We start from the raw sequence: 22627 nt of genomic DNA on the forward strand, positions 1-22627 counted from the left end.
GTTTTCAGGTTTTGGTAGCATCACAGCAAAATGTAAAAAAAAGGGGGGTTGTTATATTATCCAGAGATAAAAATATCTGTGTGAGGAAAAAGGCACATGATCAATGGGGAAGATGGGCAATGGTGGAATGTAGGATTGATGGGGACTGGACAACGTTAATAAGTGTATATGGATCAACTGAGGATGACCCAGAGGTTTTTCAATATCTGGATGTGGAATTGGCTACTTGGGCTCCGAGAATTATAATGGCAGGAGATCTGAATATTAATGGTGCTGATGGTTTGGGTTTAGATTCATTTGGCAATTATTGTGGCAGAAAAAAACGAATGTGCCGTGCTTTACAAGAATTAGTAATAAATAATGTTTTATATGATGTATGGGGGAAAAAAATGCCAGGGAACAAGGGCTATACATACTACTCTGCCCCACATAAAATATGCGTGAGATTGGATTATTTTTTTGTTTCAAATGAAGTTCTAATAGAATCCAGGATAGATAGGCTACCGCGGATTTTAAGCGATCATAATCCGCTAACTCTTACGGTGAGAAAATTAAGAACTATCAAACAGATAAGGCAATGGACCTTTGAAAGAGCATTGTTATCGGAAGATAAATACGTGGAGCACATGAAGTTATGGATTAAAGAATTCTTTGAGAACAATAGGGATAGTACTTCTGTGGGGATAATATGGGACGCATTTAAGTCGGGGGTACGGGGAGAGACTTTAAGTTTTAGTTCGTATAGGAGAAAGCAGGAACAAATGAAAAATGTGGAAATAGCCGAGGCAGTACTAAAGGCTGAGGAGGGTTTAGAGGAATGTATTTTGAGTGGAACCCCTGTAGAAAATGCATATGTGAAATTGTTAAAAGTGAAAGGTGAAGCTGAAGGCGACATCGCTAGAAAAGCTGCAAAACTTTATATTAGTAAAAGAGAAAAATGTCACGAGTTTAGTGAGACAGTAGGAAGAACTTTAGCAGTCCGCACAAGACAGCAAGAAGCACTATGTAATGTAAGGGAGATCAAGGATTCCTCTGGCATAATACATACAGAGACTGAGAAAATCAGGGAAGTTTTTAGATCCTTTTATGAAGAGCTATACGAGGAGCCTATAAGGACTGATTTGGGGAAAATCAGGGATTATTTACAAGATATCCCGGTGGTAAGATTCTCGGATGAGGAAGCGGATGGGTTAGAGGAGATTTTTGTGGAGGAAGAAATAAAAAATGCTATATTAAATCTACCATCTGGAAAAGCAGCTGGCCCGGACACGATCCCAATAGAGTTCTATAAGATATTCTGGGAGGTTTTAAAAACAGATATGCTTAGGACAATGATAAAGGCACAAAAAGGGGATTCAATACCAAAGACCTGGGGAGGTGCCGAGATAGTTATAATTTTAAAAAAAGGGAAACCACCAGAAGAACCTGGCTCATACAGGCCTATCACGCTAATGAATACGGACACAAAAATCTTTTCTAAGGTATTGGCGACAAGATACGCTAGGATAATAGATAGGGTGGTGAGCAAAAATCAACACGGCTTCATACCAGGGAGGGGTACTACCCATCATACGCGTAAAGTGATTACATTGCTCGATGCCGCAGCAGTCTCAGGGGATCCGATAGCAATTATGTTATTAGATGCAGAAAAAGCATTTGATCGGGTCTCCTGGGGCTATCTGTGGTATACATTGGAAAGGGCAGGAGTCAAAAAGGGCTTTATTAAGGCAGTTCAAGCGTTATATCTAAATCCCATGGCCTCGGTTAGGGTGAATGCGGGGGTTACTACTCAATTGGCGATAATGAGAGGTACAAGGCAGGGTTGTCCTTGCTCCCCATTGCTATTCGCAATGTATATGGACCCATTAATTAGAGGAATAGAAGCGAATCCTTTAATAAAACCATTATTTACCCGGATGGGACACTGTAAAATATTGGCATATGCCGACGATGTTGCAGTTATTACACCAGACCCAACGGAGGCTATTCCTCAAGTAGAAGCTGAAGCCCTGAAGTTTGGAATAATCTCGGGTTACAAACTTAATACTGCTAAGACGCAGATTATTAAGAACCACCACACCCCCTGTATAGATGGCCGAGTAATTAAATCTGGAACATATTTGGGGGTGAGCATATCGGCAGAGTTAGATAACTTAGTGGAAATAAACATAACTCCTTTAATAAAGAAAGTTCAAAAGGATTTAGATAGAATAGATAATCTGCATTTAACAATTTTGGGGCGGACTAATGTGATAAAAATGCTGGTCTTGCCAAAGTTTTTATATTTGTTTAGAGCGATCCCTTTATTATTTGAGAATAATTTATTTAAGAGGATAGAAAATATGATTAATAGGTTTATATGGGCAAAGGGAAAAACTAGGAGAGCATTTAGGTTCATGGTGTTACCGAGGGAAAGGGGTGGGTGGGCACTGCCAGATATAAGGTTTTATTATTGGGCAGCAGTTCTACAGAATATGGTGGGTCTGGTGGGTGGGGGAGAAGATGAAGGAGGGAATGAGTTAGGCTCATTGGCAATATTTGGTTTGTTATTAGGGCCAGAAGCAGAAAATGTTTTTTTGAAGTTCACTGAACCCAGTTATTACAAAAGGACACGGTTTAAGACACTCATTGCCGCATATACTGTATGGAAAGCCTTTACGAAAAAGTTTGGGTTAGGGCGATATAATGTATATACAAGATTGAAAGGAAATCCGAATCTATCCGAGGAAATCACTTCGGGGACTATATTGGGAGAATGGGAAAGAAAAGGGCTCAGAAAGGTTGGAGACATTTTGGGGCAGCAGGGAGTTTACCAGTTCTCTGAATTACAAACTCAATTTGCACTAGATAAAAGACAATTTTTTAAGTATTTACAAATTAGGAGTTTTTTATATAATAAGAAGGGTGGTCCATTAGGGTTCAACAAAAATCTAATCATGGAAGTGATACAAGCTGGGGAGGATTGCACCATTAAGAGATTTTATGCAGAATTGCTGGCCTCAAGGGAGGATGACATAGAGAAATGGGCAAGTAAGTGGAAACATAGCTTGAATATTAGTGAGGAAACATTTGATATCTCCTTAGAAATGGGATATACATTGTTATGCTCGGCGTCCTTACAGGCACAACATTACAAAACATTATATCACTTATACCATACGCCTGCCAAAATAGCTCAATGGGGTGGCATAACTGGAACTAATTGCTTCAGATGTGGGGACTCTGAAGCAGACTTAGCACATATTTTGGCAACATGCCCTCATTTGCAGCCATTGATAAAAAATATTGAGGGGTTTTTTCAAAGCATAGCAATAGATGTGATTCTTACAGCGTCAATTATTCTCTTGGGGGTAAAAGAAGAAGGAAATGAACAGCAACAGAGTAACTTCAGGGCAGGTGAGCGATGGGAATATTTTTTGTTTATGGCTATGGCAGTACTAAGACTCACTATTGCATCGGCATGGTTGGACCCTAAAGCACCATCATATTACCAATGGCTGGCTAAATTGCTTTCAATTTATAATTTGGAGATAGAGATTTACGCAAGAAAGGGGAAAAAGGGTAGGAAAACTGGTAGGCAGATCTGGGGACCTATTATCCGGTGGAAGGAAGAGAGGTTGGATTGAAATATGTGATTAAAGTATTTATTGGTTTAGGAGGATTCGGATATGAAATGTGCATATTGTTTGATATGCATTGAGAATACAAAATATTGTATCTTTTCTCTGTATCTTTTCCGTTTTCTTTTCTTTTTCTTTTTTTTGTCAATATGCCTAGATATTTGTAAGGTAAATGCTATTGTCGTGCCCTGTATGTATGTACAAATATGGGAAAAATCTGTCAATAAAAAAAAAGGTCCCAAAAGCGAGACCTATTGGCTATGCCAATGCTTGTTCTTGATTGCTCCTTCCCCTTCTACGTATCATGACTTAATCTAAAAGTGGGACTACAGGGGCATGTCTCCCTCTTTTCCTATGTAGCATGACATCCTGTAACTACAGAGTAGGAGAATATACGTGAAAGTAGTTCATAATATCGACTGCTTTACTTGTGATTATCCACAGATTACAGCATACGGATAAGAAGGCAACAAGTCTTTGTTGGTCGTTTGCGTGGTTTATTTATATTGACTGATTCCTGCACAGTAGTTATTATATATTTTTAACCATTGAAGCTCGCAGATAACAACACTATCAAATCCTTCAACGTTTGTGGCACACTTGCAATGGCTTTCCATGGTTCCTATCACATACCATTTAATGTTTTATTTGCTCACTCTTTTGGGGAATTATGCGCTACAAACCGAACCCCATCAGAAGTCCAGTCTATATACATTTTTCTCACAGGACCCAAGACAAGAACGATGTGGGCAATCAGCTCTCTGCATGCTTTTTATGCTGTGTGTAAGGTATTGTCCTAATCAAACTGACGTTAGGTTGACTAACATGTCTAGACAAAATTATGCTAAGGCATTTAGAGGTATATTATCAAGGGCCTTACCGCCGCTTTAGAGGGACATTTTCACACGAAAGCGGCGATAATTTCATCGCCCTATTAGCAAGCTGTCGCTAACAGCAGTAAGCGACAGTTTGTAGGCGATAGCGAGCGGTTTGGGGCCTGCTTTGCATGTCAGCGATATTTATCGCTAATGACATGCAAAGTGGGCGTACCCAACCTGTTAGCAACTGAAAGCAGTCGCTAACGTCGCTATCGCCTACTATCAACGCAGGCACAGCGATAAAAAAATTTGAGCTAAGCACGAATATCGCCAAAAACTAACGCCTGCTCAGACCACTTCTTAACCTGTATATCCAATGGGAGTTGGATATTCAGGTTAAGACCCTATTGGCGTTAATGCCTGAATATCGCTGGATTTCCAGCGATATTTACGCATTGAGCCGTAATCGCCAGATATTTTATCGCATGAGATAAACGTTGCCAATAGCACGTTATCTTTGCGATAAAATCCGGCGATAAAAAAAATATCGCTAAGCTCATTTAGCGATAAATATCGCTAGTTGTTGATAATATGCCCCTTAGTTCTCCTAGTCCTGATGAAAGCCCAAGACCCTATGGATTTTAATGTTGAGGACTGAAACATGTCAACTTTTGATTAGGGTGTAGAACCATTATCTCAATAAGTACCCTCTTTATGGACTTTAATCATACCAAGAACTGTAAAAATAAAGGGATACCTAGGTGTTCTGAGGCTCTTTTATTTCAAAATCCCTGGCAGGAAATTATCCAAAGTGCTCCTTGGAATATGGTTGGGCCGATCCTGATTTTTAGGGACCATGATGAGACTTGATGATGAAGCATGACACCAATAGGGTTTGTGAGGGTCAACAAAATAAACAGCCTTGAACACTGTAAAAATAGGATGCTGTTTAGTGTTGAATGATTTAACGTGGGATGATGTATCCTATGGTATTTCTTCTCTTCCCCTAGGTAGTATTAGATTGACCCTTTGGCCTCTGGTACTATTACAAATGGTTGATGTGCAACATGCAGCAAACGCACCTACTGCTTGCACACATATCCCGATGTGTGCACTGCCCACCACATCACCCTTCATGTACTGTACTTTTCGCAAGCACACATATACAAAGCACATGCTTTCACAGTGCACACACTTCACAGTACTGTCGTGTCTCCACTGGGACACCGGACACCACATCCGGTATCCCAGTGTCCACTCTAGGTCCTGCAGAGTCCTAGAGCCCTGCCCTCAGGTCACTACAAGTACTACACCTCTCATGTAAAGTATTCCTCTGGTCTACATACAGACAGTACACACACTCATCTGGCATGCATGCACAGCACTGCTCTATCCCTGTACTGTACCCTTCCTAGGTAAAAATTCATCCAGCGCAGTCACCACCCCTAGCTGCACAGTACTCTACTTCTAACTGATGTAGGCCAAGGGTGAGTTAAGCATACAACAGTATACCTTTAAAGAAACCAGTGAGCTTGTAGGCCTCACCCCAGAGACACAGGATTGCAAGCATTTACAATGCAATGGTCTCGGCAGCATCAAAGGTAGAGCTTCTGGCATTGCTCATGATTTTTTTTTTTTAAATCATAAATAAATGGCATTGTCATTTATATTGCCAATAGCTTCATCACGTGCATATGCGAGACCTATTGCATTAGCACCCACACACACAGTAAGTAGTAGAGTGAGAAGTTGATAGTGAGTAGGAGAGAGTTATTAGTAAAGAGTATTAGAGAGCGCATCAGAGCTGTGTGAATAATAACAGCTGTGAGCCCATGCCTGAGGTGCATCATCAGAGCTGTGTGAATAATAACAGCTGTGAGCCCGTGCCTGAGGTGCATCATCAGAGCTGTGTGAATAATAACTGCGTCAGCCCTGTGCCTGAGGTGCATCATCAGAGTTGTGTGAATAATAACTGCGTCAGCCCTGTGCCTGAGGTGCATCATCAGAGTTGTGTGAATAATAACAGCTGTGAGCACCTGCCTGAGGTGCATCATCAGAGCTGTGTGAATAATAACTGCGTCAGCCCGTGCCTGATGTGCATCATCAGAGCTGTGTGAATAATACCAGCTGTGAGCCCTGCCTGAGGTGCATCATCAGAGCTGTGTGAATAATCATATTCAGCCACATGCATCAAGCGATTTAGGAATCGCAAACGGTGCGAATCGCAAAAAGCGGCCGTTTGCGATTCCTAAATCACTATTTGGGATGCATCATTCAAAAATACATAAAATCGCTATTTTTTGCGATTTCTAAAAATGCGATTGCATTTAAGGAATCGCAATTTGCGATTCCTTAAATGCAATGCATGACATCTTTAAAAATTGCGAATTTGCAATTAGGAGGAAAAAATTACCATGAGGTTGGACCTCATGGTAATTTGCGAAAAATCAGAAAAATGCATTTTTGTGCTTTTTTCAAACTGTAATGTTGTGCACACACATGCCCTTAGGGCATGGGTGCATGGGTGCAGGGGTGTCCAAAGGACACCCTGTTGCACCCCTGAAATCAATCTATGCACATATGTTGTGCACACACATGCCCTAAGGGCCTTTGGACACCCCTGCACCCTTGAAATGGCAATCTCAAATTGCGATGAGCTAATTGCGAATCATAAATTGAGATTGTCTTCCAATTCATTCCTATGGGTCCTTAATTGCGATTCGCATATTGTGAATCGCAATTAAGGAATAATAAGGAATCGCTAAAAAAATTGCGATTTTTTGATGCATTGCCGTTTGCGATTCCTTAATTGCGATTCCTTAATTTTCGCAATTAAGGAATCGCAAACGGCAACAATTATGCATGTACCTGATTGTGCCCACTGTATATCATAGAAATATGACATTTCCACTCTGCCAATCAAATATTTCACTTCAATAGTGTCCAAAAGTCTCAACCGCATAAGGATAAGTTACTTACTTGTAATGCTAGTTCTCTTCCAGGGGTATCCTCATCAAAGTCATAAGCACTGAATATTCCCGCCCATGTGCGGGACCCCGGAAACAATATAAAAATATATCTGTAAAAAACACATATATCTCGCTCCACATATATGTACGTACATATATTATTTTTCTCACACCAATGCAGCTCCAAAACTGAGGCTAAAACAATGTAAACACATGTACATGTACTGCAATTAGTAAGGAAACAAAAAACACATTAGGTCAAATATCCATTGAACTTTGTGTTTTAATGAGTAAAACCACTCATAAATCCAGAAAATTGCTTATAAATAGACATTGTTAGCCCTCAGGCTGCATTGTAAAACAATTGCATAGAAAATGAAACCATTTTCAACAAAAACTGGCACCGTGCCTTTAAGGCAGCCATGACCCCAGGCTTCCCATCATGCCTCAGGGGTGACAGTTAGGTCAGTTGTTCTTTGCATAACCCTGAAGACAGGGCTCAACCATAAGATTGTAATAGTATCGATTCTCATTTACCTGGGGAGGCGGTTGGGTTGCTTATGACTTTGATGAGGATACCCCTGGAAGAGAACTAGGATTACAGGTAAGTAACTTATCCTTCTCTTCCAGGGGATCCTCATCAATAGTCATAAGCACTGAATAGAATAGCAAGCCCATCAACCACCTGCAGGTAAATGAGAAGTACATGACCCAGCCAAATTATAACAGCCAATAACTCAGCTGTTAAACAGATTCCTCAGGGAGGCCTGGCCCACCTGGGTATCTGCTCTCGTGTCAGAATCTAGACAGTAATGTCTGGTAAATGTATGGACAGACCTCCAGGTCGTCGCTTTACAAATCTCAGACATGGGCACATTATGCACGTAAGCCGCCGTGGCAGCTCTACCTCTAGTGGAATGCACTTTAGGGGTAAACCCCAGAGGTTTTTACGCCAATTGGTAAGCAAGTTTGATACACGAAACGATCCATCTGGAAATGGAACGTTACGATCCTGCATGACCAGTTCTGATCGATCCATAGTTAATAAATAACTGATCAGAATGCCGAATAGACTTGGACCTGTCCAGATAGAACTTTAAAACCCTTTTCAGGTCCAAAGAGTGTAAAGCCCTCTCAGCTGAAGTAGAGGGATTGGGAAAAAAAGTGGGCAGAGAGATCGACTGATTGACATGAAAATCTGACACCACTTTCGGCAGGAAAGGAGGGTGCGTTCTCAGCACTACTCTATTCAAATGAAACACTGTATATGGTTCCTTGGTACAGAGAGCCTGAATCTGCCTCACCCTACGGGCTGACGTAATCGCTACCAAAAAAGCAGCTTTCCAGGAAATATGCTGTAAAGTAGCTTTATGAATGGGCTCAAAAGGAGGGCCCATCAACTTTGATAGTACTAGGTTCGCTCCCAGGGGGGAGAAGGAGGACGTACAGGAGGGTACACCTTTTTCAGACCCTGCAGGAAATCTTTTACCGCTGGCAACTGGATAAAAGAGGTTTTTGAAGGTGATCGCCTATAAGCAGTTATAGAGGCTAAATGCACCTTAATGGAATTAAACTTCAACCCTGCTTTAGCCAGGTACAACAAGTAGGGAAGAACTGCTTCTTCCTGACCCTTCACCAGATTATGACCATTCTGCATGCACCACATATAGAACCTCTTCCACTTGCATGCGTAAGAGTGTCTTGTGGAAGGACGTCGTGCTTCTCTCAGAATGGACATGCAGTCTTGTGGCAGTCCTAGATGGCCGTACTGTATGACCTCAGGAGCCATGCTGCCAAGTTCAGTGACGGAAGGTTGGGATGGTGAATCCTCCCGTTCATCTTCGATAACAGGTCCGGCCTGCATGGAAGCCTCTTGTGAGGAGACACTGACAGGTGAAGTAGGTCCGTGTACCACCATTGTCTCGGCCAGTCGGGGGCAATTAAGATCATTGTTGTGCACGAGTAGTTCAGTTTGCTTACCACCTTCGGGATCAGCGGAAGGGGTGGAAAGGCGTACACAAATTCCCCTGACCAGTCGATCAAAAGAGCAAACCCTCTCGTTCCTGGTCGGTAGAACCTTGAGGCGAAGCTTGGGCATTTGCTGTTTACGTCGTCCGCGAAGAGGTCTATGGAAGGACGACCCCAAGACTGGAAAATGTCTTCTAGCACTTCGTCGTTGAGAACCCAGTCCGCTTTGTCTTCGAAGTGCCGACTTCGTGCGTCCGCCCTCACGTTCTGCTCTCCTGGGAGGTGGACTGCTTGAACAGACAACTTGCGAGCCAGAAGCCAATGCCAGATGCGCTGAGCTTCCAGTGATAGAGTCCTTGAGCGTGTTCCTCCCTGCTTGTTCAAATAGTACATTGTGGTGGTGTTGTCCGTTTGTACTAGAACCATTTCCTCCTGAAGCGAGGGAAGGAACGCTTTGAGAGCCAGGTGGACTGCTCTCCATTCCAGCAAGTTGATGTGGTAGGTGCTTTCTTTGGACGACCACAGACCCTGCACTTGCAGAGGCCCCATGTGCGCCGCCCAGCCTTGTAAAGACGCGTCTGTGATGATCGTTTGCGTAGGAGGAGGCTGATGGAAGAGAACTCCCACCTGCATGTTCTGCTTCTTTGTCCACCACTGGATGGAAGATCGAGCTACCTCCGACAAAGTGATCTGATCGTCCCAGCGATCTGATTGCTGGTCCCACTTGTCCTCCAGATCCTGCTGAAGAGGACGCATCCGAAGTCTGGCGTTCGGTACTAAGAAGATGCATGAAGCCATCGACCCTAAGAGGGAGGCTATCTTTCGCACTTTCTGAGTCCTGTTGCGAAGAACTTGCTGGCACTTGAGCGTTATCGAATACTGTCTCTCCTCCGAAGGAAACACTTTTCCTACCTCGGAGTCTAGCAGAGCTCCTAGAAAGTGAATCTTCTGAGTGGGTTGGGAGACAGATTTGCTGTAGTTGACATGCAGGCCTAGACGCTGACAGAGTTCTATACATGTCTGGAATTGATTCCTTACGTTGTCTGGAGAAGGACCTTTCAACAGCCAATCGTCCAGGTAGGGGTATACGAAGACCCCCCTGCAGCGTAGAGCTGCCGCCACCACTGCGACACACTTCGTGAACACCCTGGGGGCTGACTTCAACCCAAACGGTAGGACTTTGAACTGGAAGTGGGAGGTCCCCACCCGGAATCGAAGGAATCTCCTGTGATCGGGCCGTATCGGGACATGAAAGTGTGCATCTTGAAGGTCCAGCGAACACATCCAATCCCCCTTCCTGAGATGTGGCTATATATGGTAAAGCGCCAACATGCAAAACTTTTCTTTTTTGACATATAGATTGAGTGTTCTCAAGTCCAGAAGGGGCCTGTATTCCGCCTTTTGGCCCTTTTTTCTGACCAGAAAATACCTCGAATAGACTCTTTTCCCCCTTTGAGCCACCGGCACCCTTTCGATGGCTGACTTTTCGAGGAGTGTCGCTACTTCCTTCTTTAGCACTTGTATCTGGTGGCTTGACGTTGGCATCGGAGGAACGAGTGGAGGTAGACGATGAAAACGAAGACAGTACCCATTCTGCAGCGTAGACAACACCCATTGATCTTTTGTAATGGCCTGCCACTCTGTCCTATGATGTGCAATGCTTCCCCCCACTGGAGTGGACAACGGCGCTGGGGGAAGTGACGACTCATTGCTTCTGCTGAGGCTTATTGAAGCTGTTGCCTTGGCGCTGATTCCCATTTCCTTTAGAATTGTGCTTGCCTTTATATTGCTATTTCTGTTGGCCTTGCTGGTTCTGGCCCTTCTGCCAGTGAGGGGTTTGAACCCTCTGCTTCGAAGAGCCCTTGTTGTCAGAACGGAATTTCCTCCGGAATTCCTTTTTCTTTTCAAGCCCCACGGCTTTAAGGGTGTCTAACTCCGTCTTCATCCGTTGCATCTCCTCATCAGCACTCGCCCCAAAGAGAGATGTGCCCGAAAAAGGAAGGTTTAGTATTCTGGCTTGAGCCTCGGGTTTCAATGCTGTTAGGCGCAACCACGAGGATCTCCTCGTTGTGATTCCATGCGCATAACCATGCGCAGCCAGAGTAGCTCCATCTGCCACCGCCCCTATAATCTGATTGGAGACTTGACTGCCCTCCATCAGAATCTCCTCAAAGTCCTTTCTATCCTACTGAGGCAGTTTAGTAGAAAATCTCTGAAGCGAGTCCCACAGAGATCTATCATCTCTGCCCAGCAGAGCTTCCGCATTGGAGACCTTGAGGAAAGAGGCTGAGGTGTTACACACTCTTCTCCCCCATGAGTCTTGTAACTTGCTGTCCTTATCCGGCGGTACCGTGGATGAGGAGGCTACCGCATTGGATTTTTTAGCCGCCGCAATGATTACCGAATCTGGAGGTGGGTCGGACTTGAGGAACAGAGGATCCTCTTCGGGAGAACAATATTTCTTGAGAATCCTCGCTGGGACTGACTTCACTGTAGCCGGAGTCAGGAAGACTTTGTTCACCGGATCCATGAAACCCGGGACCAACGGCAATAAAGGTTTGGGTGCCGCTCTGTGCTGCAGGGTTTCGAAGATGACCGTCGTTTTGACCTGCGGAGCTGTCATAGGCACTCCTAGCTTCAGGGCTCCCCTGCCCAAGATGTCTTGGAACGAGAAAATATCCTCAGTTGGAGATATTCTCGAGTGTGGGCTGTCTGTTAGAGTCGGAGAGTAATTCCTGTGAGAACGGGTCCTCGATGAACTTGATGAGCTATGAGTCCGCCTGAACCTAGATCTTCTCCTATTTGAGCGCATTCTAGAACACGATCGCTCCCTGTAGCTAGATCTTCTCTTACTTGAGTGCACTCTAGACCGAGACCGTTCTTTGCGGCGGGAGGTTTGATCTCGATACGCCCTCAACCGATCCGCCGTCTCCTTGTCCTTGGCCCAGTGGTGAAGAGGTCTATACCACCTTGGGGAAAGACGAACAGGAGGAGATTTCTGGGTGCGATCCTTCACTGGCGAACGTGAACGTGGAGGAGGTTGATCCGCTTGATCCTGCTGCGACTTTGCAGGGGACTTGGACCTCTCCCTATCCGAAGAGCTGATTTCCCCATCTGAGGATCTGCCACTTCGAGATGCCAAGGAGGATGAGGACAGGCTCACCAGTGACCATCTAGAGGAAGACCTCGACCGACCTCTCTCCTCCGAGACCCTTCTCCTTTTGACGGGAGGATCCTGTATCGGTGATTGTTCCACCTCCGCAGCCGATGCTGATCCTGGGGAACCCAGTTGAGACCCTAGCGCTTGAGGCTGGTCCAATGACTCACTCTCCATCTCTTGCACCACCTGCTTCAAAGGCGACCTCTTCTGTATTCGTGTAGGAGAGACAATCGCTGAATGCGAGTCGCCCCGCTCCCTGGATCTCCGCAGATCCGTAGACGGTGGCTGCTTCGACGACAAACGCCGATCAGCTAGACGCTCTCTCGACGTCGACCGTGATCTCCTCGACGCTGATCTTCTCAACCTCGAGTGTCGTTGACTGTCCTTCGACCTAGAGCGTCTCGCCATTGAAGGGTGCCTGCTCGATGACGACGGAGGCTGCTTCGACGCTGACCGCCGTTGCTCTGGCGGTGACGGAGGGTGCCTCAACGCCGAATGCCACTGGTCTGACTGCGACGGAGGCTGCCTCGACGTCAAACAACATTGACTAGGCATCGACGTGGGCTGCTTCGACGTCAATCGACGATGTGTCGGCAGAGGCTCCCTCGACGTCGAACGACCTCGACCAGTCGTCGACGGAGGTTGTCTTGACGCCGAACGCCGGTGGTCAGGCGTCGACGAAGAATGCCATGACATCACAGCATGACGATGCTGCTTCGACGTCAGTTGGCTCGCCGTTGAGCTCTTCCGCTTCAACGGCGATCCACCCCTCGACGCTGTCTGTAGCAGAGGTACCTTTCTTTTCGACGCTGAAGACGTCTTCTCCGTCACCGTCGACTGCTTCTTCGACGCCGATCCCGACGCCGAAGGTGAACAAATCGAGACTTCTTTCGACGTCGACCGCGTCTTCCGAATTTTCTGCTTCTTGGGAGATCATCCTCTCTCAGAAAGTCCATAAATGCGAATTCTCTCTCGGTCTTTGAGAGTTCTGGATGTTAAAACCTGGCAGTGTTCACAGGTTTTCGAAGAATGAGAGTCTGGTAGGCACAGGATACACAATGAATGAGTGTCAGTCTTGGCCATCTTCCTTCCACATGAAGGGCATTTGTCAAAGAGGGAAGGCATTTTGACAGAAAAATCACCTTTTTTAAGCCTAAAAAAGGTAGCAGTAACACCCTAGGTCTAAAAGACGTCGAGTGAAAGTAAAAATTGTAGGTTAATAGGAATATTTTTTTGACAGAAAGTCAAAAAGAAAAGGAGCTGTTTCACCAGGGTCCTGACTGAAGGAGCCGGAAAGAACAACTGACCTAACTGTCAGTCAGGACAGACAGCGTGTTCTGGAGCGCAAGGAAGGGGGTGGGGGTGGCTGGGGCCCTGCACGGGAGGCGGTGTGCTGGCCCGACTGCTCTTTGCACAGGACTGAATCTGCAACCGACGGGGCGTATGTCTGTGTCTCTGTTGTACAGAGCTGACACTGCAGGGAAGAGTGCTGCTACTAAGCAGAGAACCTTCTGGAGTGAGTAATACAAGAAGGGTAGGCCTCTGTCCGCACAGCACATCGCAGAGGAGTACTGAACTGCAGGGTGGGGGATGCCTTCGCCAGCACCTCCTGGACCGATACTAATTGGAAGGCCGCAGGCTGCGTGGGCACCTCCTGTGGCCATTAAAATATAGGGGGGAGGGAGGGTGCCTCGAGCACAGCGCATCCTGTGGCGTGTTTATTAGAGAGGGGCGGGCTGCTTTGAGGCTCCAGTAGCCGGTTACCGAGGGGTGTGAGCTCTCAGTACAGCACTCTCTGTGGGCGGATAAGTGTGCATGTCCCGCAGTGGGAGAACCGGCGCTGCTGCCTTCTGCGCTGTCTAACTCTGCCCATGTAGTGCCTGTTAAGCACTGGTAGCGCTAGGGGCAGCGTGACGCATGTCCGCGTGCTGCTGCTGCTGCTGCCGCCCTCTGTTATGCCAGCCCTTGCGGACCGAGTCTTAGAGAGGGACCGGCCAGCTCTGCCGAAATACATTTGGGGCTTCCGATGGGACTGAGAGCCGCTCGCACCAGCCAGTGACAGGGAGAGGAATGCCCTGTGTGCCGGGTGCCACGCGCAGCGCATCTGTCAGCGGGGCACAGGGGGCGCCTACGGGCTCCAAGCATGCTGCCTTCCGTGAAGCCGGCCAGGAAGAGAGCAGTTATCGGCGCGCGGCGGAGACGCCGGCGCCGTGAGCGTGCACATCGGCAGCTCCGAAACTAAAATGGAGCCTGACTCACGCGCACGACCAAATCCTATGCGCGCGCGGCCAGCTCTTGTCTCTCCCTCTCCCATTGACAATGCTGCGGGTGTGCACAGCTCTTGTCTCCCTTTGTCGGCTGAACCGATCACTATAGTTCTCTGGCGAGAACGCGCTTCACGCGTTTCTAAGCCAAGACCAAAAAAGGACCTGTCCACTCCTACTGATCACTACACAGTATGCTGCCACCCCTGTGCTCAAGTTGCTTAACTCTTGGTGATGGCAGGGGCCTTACACCACTATGAGAGTAGCGCGTTGGGTGTCTCTCTCGGTCCAACAAGACAGTAATCCGGGAGACAGGCGTATGTCATGGAGCACATGCATGATCCGTGTATGCCTATGACAACACAAAATTTGCATTAGGAATCCAGGCAATAGTACAGTTGGGCAATCAGGGCATGGGTACACATTCATAACCATGCGGAGGACTTTTCCATCCAAACAGCAATATATTTCCACAAGCTAAGAAAACATTTATTTAAAATGTGTCAAAAGAGCATGCTCATTCTTTGCAGACCTTTATTGTGCGATATGCATACAGCCAATGCAAGAAGACTGTAGGACAAAAAAGACTCATGCCATATACAGACTAAGGATCCTCAAGAAGCAGTTTGCAAGCACTGATTTCTACATTTGTCCTGAAGCAACAGATTTTAGCCACTGATTTCTGTACTTAACAATGGACTTTTATACTGATAAAAATGTATTTACTGCTAAATTATTTTACTATGTTTTTATCTGTAAACAACAGTTTGATTCATGAAATTGCTAGTAAAAATATGTCCGCACTTTTGTAAATGTATTGCATGGCTACTACATTACACATAACATTATCCCTTTAAGTTATATTTGAAATCGACATTTTACCTTATCTGATCTTTTTTTAAGTACAGTGGCTGGGTTCAAAGCAAGACTACTTTAAAAAGTGCATACATACTTTTTCAAGCCGTTTACAAAAAGCTTCAAATTTCCCAAATATGTACATTTCAGAAACTTCAAAGGATTTCTCCCCTGCTGCTTGGAGAGTCTGCTTCTTTGCACTATGGAAACATCTCTGGTACTCTTTAAATAAGTATGTGCAGTCCTGCAAAAAAACAAAATGAGAATTAAAAACTGAAAATACTAAAGTAATATTCTCAATCCAATCAGGTCGGCACCATACTTATTTTGAAGTTTGTCAATAATAGTTTAACACCTATATGAAGCCTAATTATCTTAAAACTAAAGTGCAAGAGGGCGTGGCCAAGCCGTCGAAAGGCATGGCCGCACGGCATTGAAGCTCTGGCCGCAGCTGCTCACAATGGTGTTTAATGGCATGTTGAGCCCACCAAAATTGCCCAGACTATGTCCACTTACCAACTGAAACTAGGGGCATAAGACCAGCATCAGAGGTTGAGGAGTGTACCACTGTTTCGGCTCACTTTGCCTCCGGAGGGACGCCTCGGCGGGTGAGCAGTGCGGCCTGCTTTGCATGGGAAGCCTTGTCGGGTAGTCGCTATGACTTCGACTAAGTTCTTAGTGGGGTTTACTGTTGTTTTTGGGCTGTGGGATTTTTTAGGGAGGGATCGAATTCTCGGGGCCCGTGGGCTCAGGTGTGGGTGGGCGTCTGGGGGTGGTGGCTTATGTTGGGATGTTTGTGTCCTTTTATTGATGGTTTTGGTGTTATTTTTTTGATTTATGATGTAGTGCCAAACAAGTTCCCCATTTTGATTGCCTTTACAAGGCTGATGATATACTGGCTGTGTACACATCGATTGGGTTTGTTTCGGATTTGGCGGTAGCAGAAGAAATGTAAATTGGTTGTGGCGTATTTGAAACAACACAAGGTAAAGATAGCCCTTCTACAAAAGACCCATCTCCCACCTCAGGGTTCCCCTCCCTCTGCTTCTTCCTGGGGATCCAACCGGTTCTTCGCCAGCTACAGTACATATTACCGGGGGGGGGTCTGCACTTTGATTCACAGCTCCCTCCCTTTTTTCACCTCAGGATAAAGCCGAAGATCCACAGGGGCGCAATTTATTAATCAAGGGAACACTCTTGGGTCAAACGGTCCTCCTCCTTAATATCTACGCCCCGAACACTAATGACTCGGACTTCTTTGGTAGGTTACATGCTCTACTGAACCGATACGATTATGACCTCCTCTTTTTGGGTTGGCACCTTACTCTCTGGCTCAATCACGCTCTTGACTCATCAGACCCACAGGCGATCCCTCAGGTCCGCTCTACTGTGGTATTTAGTGACCAGATCCACTCATTAGACCTCTGCGATGTCTGGCGTAGGCATCATCCACTGGCCCCCGGCTACACGTTTTACTCAGCACCCCACTCCACACATACTCGTATTGATTACGTCTTTGCCACCGCTGCAGGGTGTCGCTGGGTGGAGGGAGTGGATGTACAGCCCGCACCTTATCAGGCCATTCCCCAGTACTTTTGCACTTGAACATCCTGTGAGAAGTTGGCCTGATATGCAGTGCTCACTATTCTAGTGATCACTATGTATCAGTCCAAACAACCCTTATTGATGATTGGTTGTAAGTCAACCTTATAGACCAGCTATCCTAGTAGCATGGATACGGGCAGTCTAAGGCTAAGACTCTAGAGGGCGTGTTAAGCCAGCTGTTTTACCATCACATTACCCCTTGAACACCCAGTGAAAGGACACCACACAAGTTGTTATGAAAATAAATGTATATTTATTTCTAACAAGTCTACCCTGAACTCTTTATGAGTCAGGGAGCTAAGCACAATACAAAACTCTTAAGAAAATACTTTAAGTCCAACAATTTACACAAATGCCCGAGGGGCACGAAAAACCATATATTACAAAAGTGGAATGCGAATTACTAGCAGGTAAGTAACTATTCTCATAGACTTTGGAAACGCTAGTCCTACAATGCTAAACACTTAGATTAGTTGCAGGAGGCCTGTGGACGTCGTGTGCAGAGTGGGAACTCTCACGCGTAAGGCGGGAAAAAGTCTATGGAGGCTAGTAAAGACAAAGTTACTGTTCTCGGGCGAACCCGACTAGGTGGGTCGAAAACGGGAGTGGATCCGAACACTTTGGGTGTTGGACTATGCTGGAGCACCAGAGTACTCAGGTTACCTAGCCCAGGGGCTGCGGCTGCATAGGGTTGAAGTTGCGTCGGAAACCCACGTTGAAGATCCAGGAGCCTGAAGAAAGAGTTGCTGGCAGGCGGCCAGGGAAGAAAGTTCGTGGTGATCCAAGCCTGGATCAGGGAAGAAGAAACCTGTAAGCAGAGGGGACCAAGTTCTGAATCACTAGCCAGTGATTGGAGTGGGCACCAGGATGGCACCGGACGAAGTTACCTCAGCCAGGTGAGTGGGCGCTGCTGGGCTCTGCAGTCTCTCGGACCAGGAGGCGTTGTCGGCGACCAGGATGGAGGTGCGAGCTGTCCCACGAAGGTTCTTGCTGTCGACGTCGCTGGACCCAGGATTGGGCAACAAGTCTTGGCAAATGCAAGGCCCACGCGGTGGACCTAAAATGGCGTCTTGAGTGGACCAGGAGGGTCCAGGGTGCTCCTCTTTTGGAGGGGAGCAAGGGCTAGTCTGGAGCAACCAGACCAGCAGTGGTTGTCGTCGTGGAGCGTCGTGAGGGGGCCACTAGCCAACGGGCAAGCGACCTGGACAACGCGGTGAGCAGCAAAAAGCAGAAGGGCCCCACGCCGATCTCGTGGATGCAGGGGGGCTGAACTTCGGTGCTGGAGCTGCTCAGGGTCGGGGCTTCTCTTACCCCAAAGCACTCAGTCGAGGGTCACTCGGGAGTCGTGCTGGACAAGCGTCGTGCAGTTCTGAAGATGGCCGGTCCCTCGAGGTCTCGTCACACCCACGGATCACAGCTGGGCTGATGATGCAGGTTGAGGTCAGAGGTGCCAGGGAAGCCGGTTCTCGTCGTGCTGGAGCAGTCTTGATCCGAAGGAGAGACTGGCAACAAACCGCGATGCTTGGTTGGTGCCTGCTGCTGCAGGGTGACTACTCCTTAGTCACAAGGGAGAAATCTTGAGAAGAGTCTTGAGTTCCTTCTTGAAGAAAGTAGTTTCAGGATTCAAAGATGATCTGATTTGGAAGGGGGCCAGTTCCTACCTTTATCCTGCAAAAAGGGGCTGGCACGCGACTAAGTCCTGCCCTATGGGTGGGACTAGGAGGGGGGTGGTTACACCCCTCTCCTTTGGCGGGCTTTCCCCAGGCCAGGGGCTGGAGTGCCCCTGGAACTGGTTTCAGCCGGCCTATGCACAGTGAGCACCGGGGTGCCACTTGCAGTCACCTTCCTCTAAAGCCCTGCCTACCTAGGATACACAAAATCCTGTCTGGGACGGTGCTGGCACCGCCCCTGGCAGGAAACCCTTTGTCCTTGCCTCCTGGGCTGGGTGGACTCCCAGCAGCAGGAGGGCAGACTTGTGTCTCGGTGGCAGCATCCATTTTGTGGAGCTAAGGCTCTGTCTGACTTTAACCGGGGTTACAGGTTACATACATGTCGTGTCCCTCTAGAAGGGTGGAATGCTAACCCCGTCACCAGAATTGGCGAGGGGTTAGTATTCCAATTCGTATGACACCTTACTCAACATGTTTTGATAAAGCGATACCAGAGTTGGCATATAACCGCGAGGATTATAATGCACTTAAGAGTATATGGTATGCGATATCATGGAAACGGCTAAGGGATGGATCCCGAAAGCCGCAGACAGGCTCAGCTCATGCCAGAGCACCATCTCACACGATTCCAAGCACTCTGCCTTCAGGATTGTTAAGGCCTGCCATAGGAGTGACTGATAGGAGATCTGTGTGTCCATATAGGTTTAGATATAGGAATACTATATCTACAGCAGAGGGTGAGTACACCACTCTGCCCCAGCTGTCAAGCAGCCAGTTGTGTCTGATTTAGTTAGTCAGCCCAGGGGTGGCATAATACATGCTGCAGCCCCTGGGAGACTTCTGGGTGCACCTCAGCCCTGGGTACAGGGACTTGAGAGGGCCCAGTGCCAATTCAGTACCTGGGTACAATTTGGATTAGAGAGAACAGCTAGGCTGTGGGTCTGATTAGCAGGCCCACAGCCAGGGAAAGTCGTAAACCAGTGAAGCAAAAAGCAAAAATCTGGGTGATCATAGGATTGCAGACCCTACTCTCCTACACATCCCACATTCGTCTTTGTTGGAATGGAGGTGGTCTTTTCCAGCCTCGGCCCTGTTGGACGAGGTGTTCTGCTCAGAGGTCCAAAAGACCATTACAGAGTACTTCGCCCTGAACACCGGCACAGTTTCTCATTACTCCACTCTATGGAACGCATTTAAGGTGTTCATTCGGGGAATTGTCGATTCCAAACAGGCCAGGGTTCTACTGGCGGTGCATGGCAGCCTAGCTAAAGTAGAAGCCGAATTGGCATTACTGGACGAAATGTCTCCAGATCTGCATGTACAGGCTCAGCGCAATACACTCTTGTTGGACTTCAAAGATCAAGCTGACAGGGAGGCCTCCCTGCTCGGAAAACACCAACTGGCTCAGCGCTACGGCGAAGGCAGGATGCTGACTCGTCTGGTGAGCCCCCTGAAGGGGACTGGGCATATCACGTCCATTGAGCGAGAAGACAGTACAGCTGCCACATCTGACGCGGATATTGCGGCGGAGCTGGTAGCTTACTATATATCTCGCTTCCTAACAATTTTACGCAACACTTGTCCTATCAGGAGGAATTGGCTATGGTCTGGCTCTCCAAAGGCCAGGCGGATTTTTTGGCGCACCCCTTTACAGTTGAGGAAATTTTGCTTGCCATAGACGCACTCTCCGGTTCTAAAGCGCTGGGCCTTGACGGGCTCAAGGGAGGATTTTACAAAGCCTACAAAGACAGTCTGGCATCTTAACTCTTGGAGGTATTTGCTGAGACACTGGAGTCGGGTGTTCTCCCCCCCATTAGAGCGAGGCGGCTATCTCCATATTACTCAAGCCGGGGAAGGATCCCACACTTTGTTCTTCTTACCGTCCCATCTCCCTCATCAATTTTGAAAATAAAATCCTTGCACAGACGCTCTCCATGCGCCTTTCCTTACTAATGAATCAAATTCTGTCCCCAGTACAGTCTGGTTTTATACCTCATCGCTCCACTACACTCAATCTTCGCACGGTATTCTCGGTCATTAATCGCATAAAAGCCACTACGCCCACGGAAGTTGCATTATTAGACACGGAGAAGGCCTTTGATTCCCTCGAGTGGCCCTTCCTAATGGCGTCCCTGCGTAAACTTGGCCTCCCTTTTAACTTTATTGCCCTCATAGCCCTGTTGTATTCTTCTCCTACGGCCCGCATCCAGGTTAATGGCTCCTTATCCCCTCCCATCTCCATTACGCATGGCACGCGTCAGGGATGTCCCTTGTCCCCGCTATTATTTATTATAGCGATGGACCCCTTGGTCCGACACCTTCAAGAAAAGCACTTCTTTCGCAGTTTGCAAATCCCTGCCGGAACGCTCTTAATGTCTCTGTATGCAGATGATGTTCTGCTCTTCGTCCGCCACCCCCAAACTAAACTGCAAACATTAATAGATTAAATTGGCACCATGTCCGGTCTTAAGATTAATTTGGGGAAATCGGTGTTGTTTCCCATCACGGATGCACGGGCGGCAGACGGGACGGAATACCCCTTGCAGGTAGCTCAGGAGACCACAAAATATCTTGGGTTGCATCTTCACAGAGACAAAGGCCAGGTTATACAGCTCAACTACGGGCCTGTGATAGACCACCTCACTATGCAAGTGCAAAGATGGATACAACTACCCCTATTCATGGCTGGCCGTATCGCACTTATAAAGATGAAGGTGCTACCACGTTTTCTGTATTTTTTTGCACCATACCCATTCCTCCGACCAATGTTTTTTTTTTGCCCGGTTACGCGGCCTCCTTATCCAGCTGATATGGGCTGCTCGTAAGCCCAGGGTCGCATGGGACACTCTTACACTTTCATATGAGCGGGGGTTTGCAGTTCCGGACCCTCAACTATACTTCCTAGTAGCGCAGGCCGAATTTGCACACCACTGGTTCCACCCAGACGCCCCGATACCTTACACCAAAACGGACAAGGAACTGGCTGCTCCGACTCCTCTTGATTCACTGCTCCCAAGGAGAATCGCCCACGATTCGCAAGACATCCAGCCTTTGGCTACTACGTGATGAGCTTAGCGTAAACTAAATTGGTTATTCTGATCTGGCCCTCTTTACTCGCCCGCCCTCCCACTTGCTCATAATCCATTTCTACCTCTCACCACTGACAAGGGGGTTCTGGCCACTCTCTCCAAGCTGGGGTTGGATACCTTAGGGTCCCTGTTCCCAGATGGCTGGGCATGTAAATTATCTGACCTGACGCAGCTCCCTGGGCTAACCAGTTTGGACTCCTATAACGTGGCCCGACTTCAGGGGACACTTTGAGCCACTTTCTCCGCCTTCCCCGCCCCGTATGAGGACTTCCCCAGCTTACACTACTCTTTGTGGATGACACTGGGTCCCACCTGGTCACAAAATTGTATAAGGCATGCTTGGCTCTCCGGGTGGGGCGGGACAGGGGACTCGACAACGGTGGGAGGACGATCTTGGACATCCATTGACTTATAAAGAATGGGCCTTCTGTCTCAAACAAACCCACAGGGTATCTCCCAACCACAGAAATAAATTGCTTCATTTTATATTTATTCATAGAATTTACGTAACTCCTAGTCAACTGGCTAAGTTTGACCCTTCCAAACCTACTAACTGCCCGAAGTGTAATGCCGATTTCATACATATGTCCTGGGCCTGTCCTCCTATTT

General features: G+C 47.2%; 1 protein-coding gene across 7 annotated transcripts in view; it reads right to left on the reverse strand.

Annotated features, from left to right (window-relative positions):
• Nucleotides 1-22627, reverse strand: part of DNAH8 (dynein axonemal heavy chain 8) — a 10041960-nt gene that overhangs the window by 8593787 nt on the left and 1425546 nt on the right. For all 7 annotated transcript variants that reach the window (XM_078647354.1, XM_078647353.1, XM_078647356.1 and 4 more), the window contains exon 12: nt 15752-15898. In XM_078647354.1, coding sequence (XP_078503480.1) covers nt 15752-15898 — 147 coding nt within the window. The remainder of the gene's footprint in view (nt 1-15751; nt 15899-22627) is intronic.

The sequence above is a fragment of the Lissotriton helveticus genome, chromosome 6, assembly GCF_964261635.1.
Source record: "Lissotriton helveticus chromosome 6, aLisHel1.1, whole genome shotgun sequence".
NCBI classification, from domain to species: domain Eukaryota; kingdom Metazoa; phylum Chordata; class Amphibia; order Caudata; family Salamandridae; genus Lissotriton; species Lissotriton helveticus.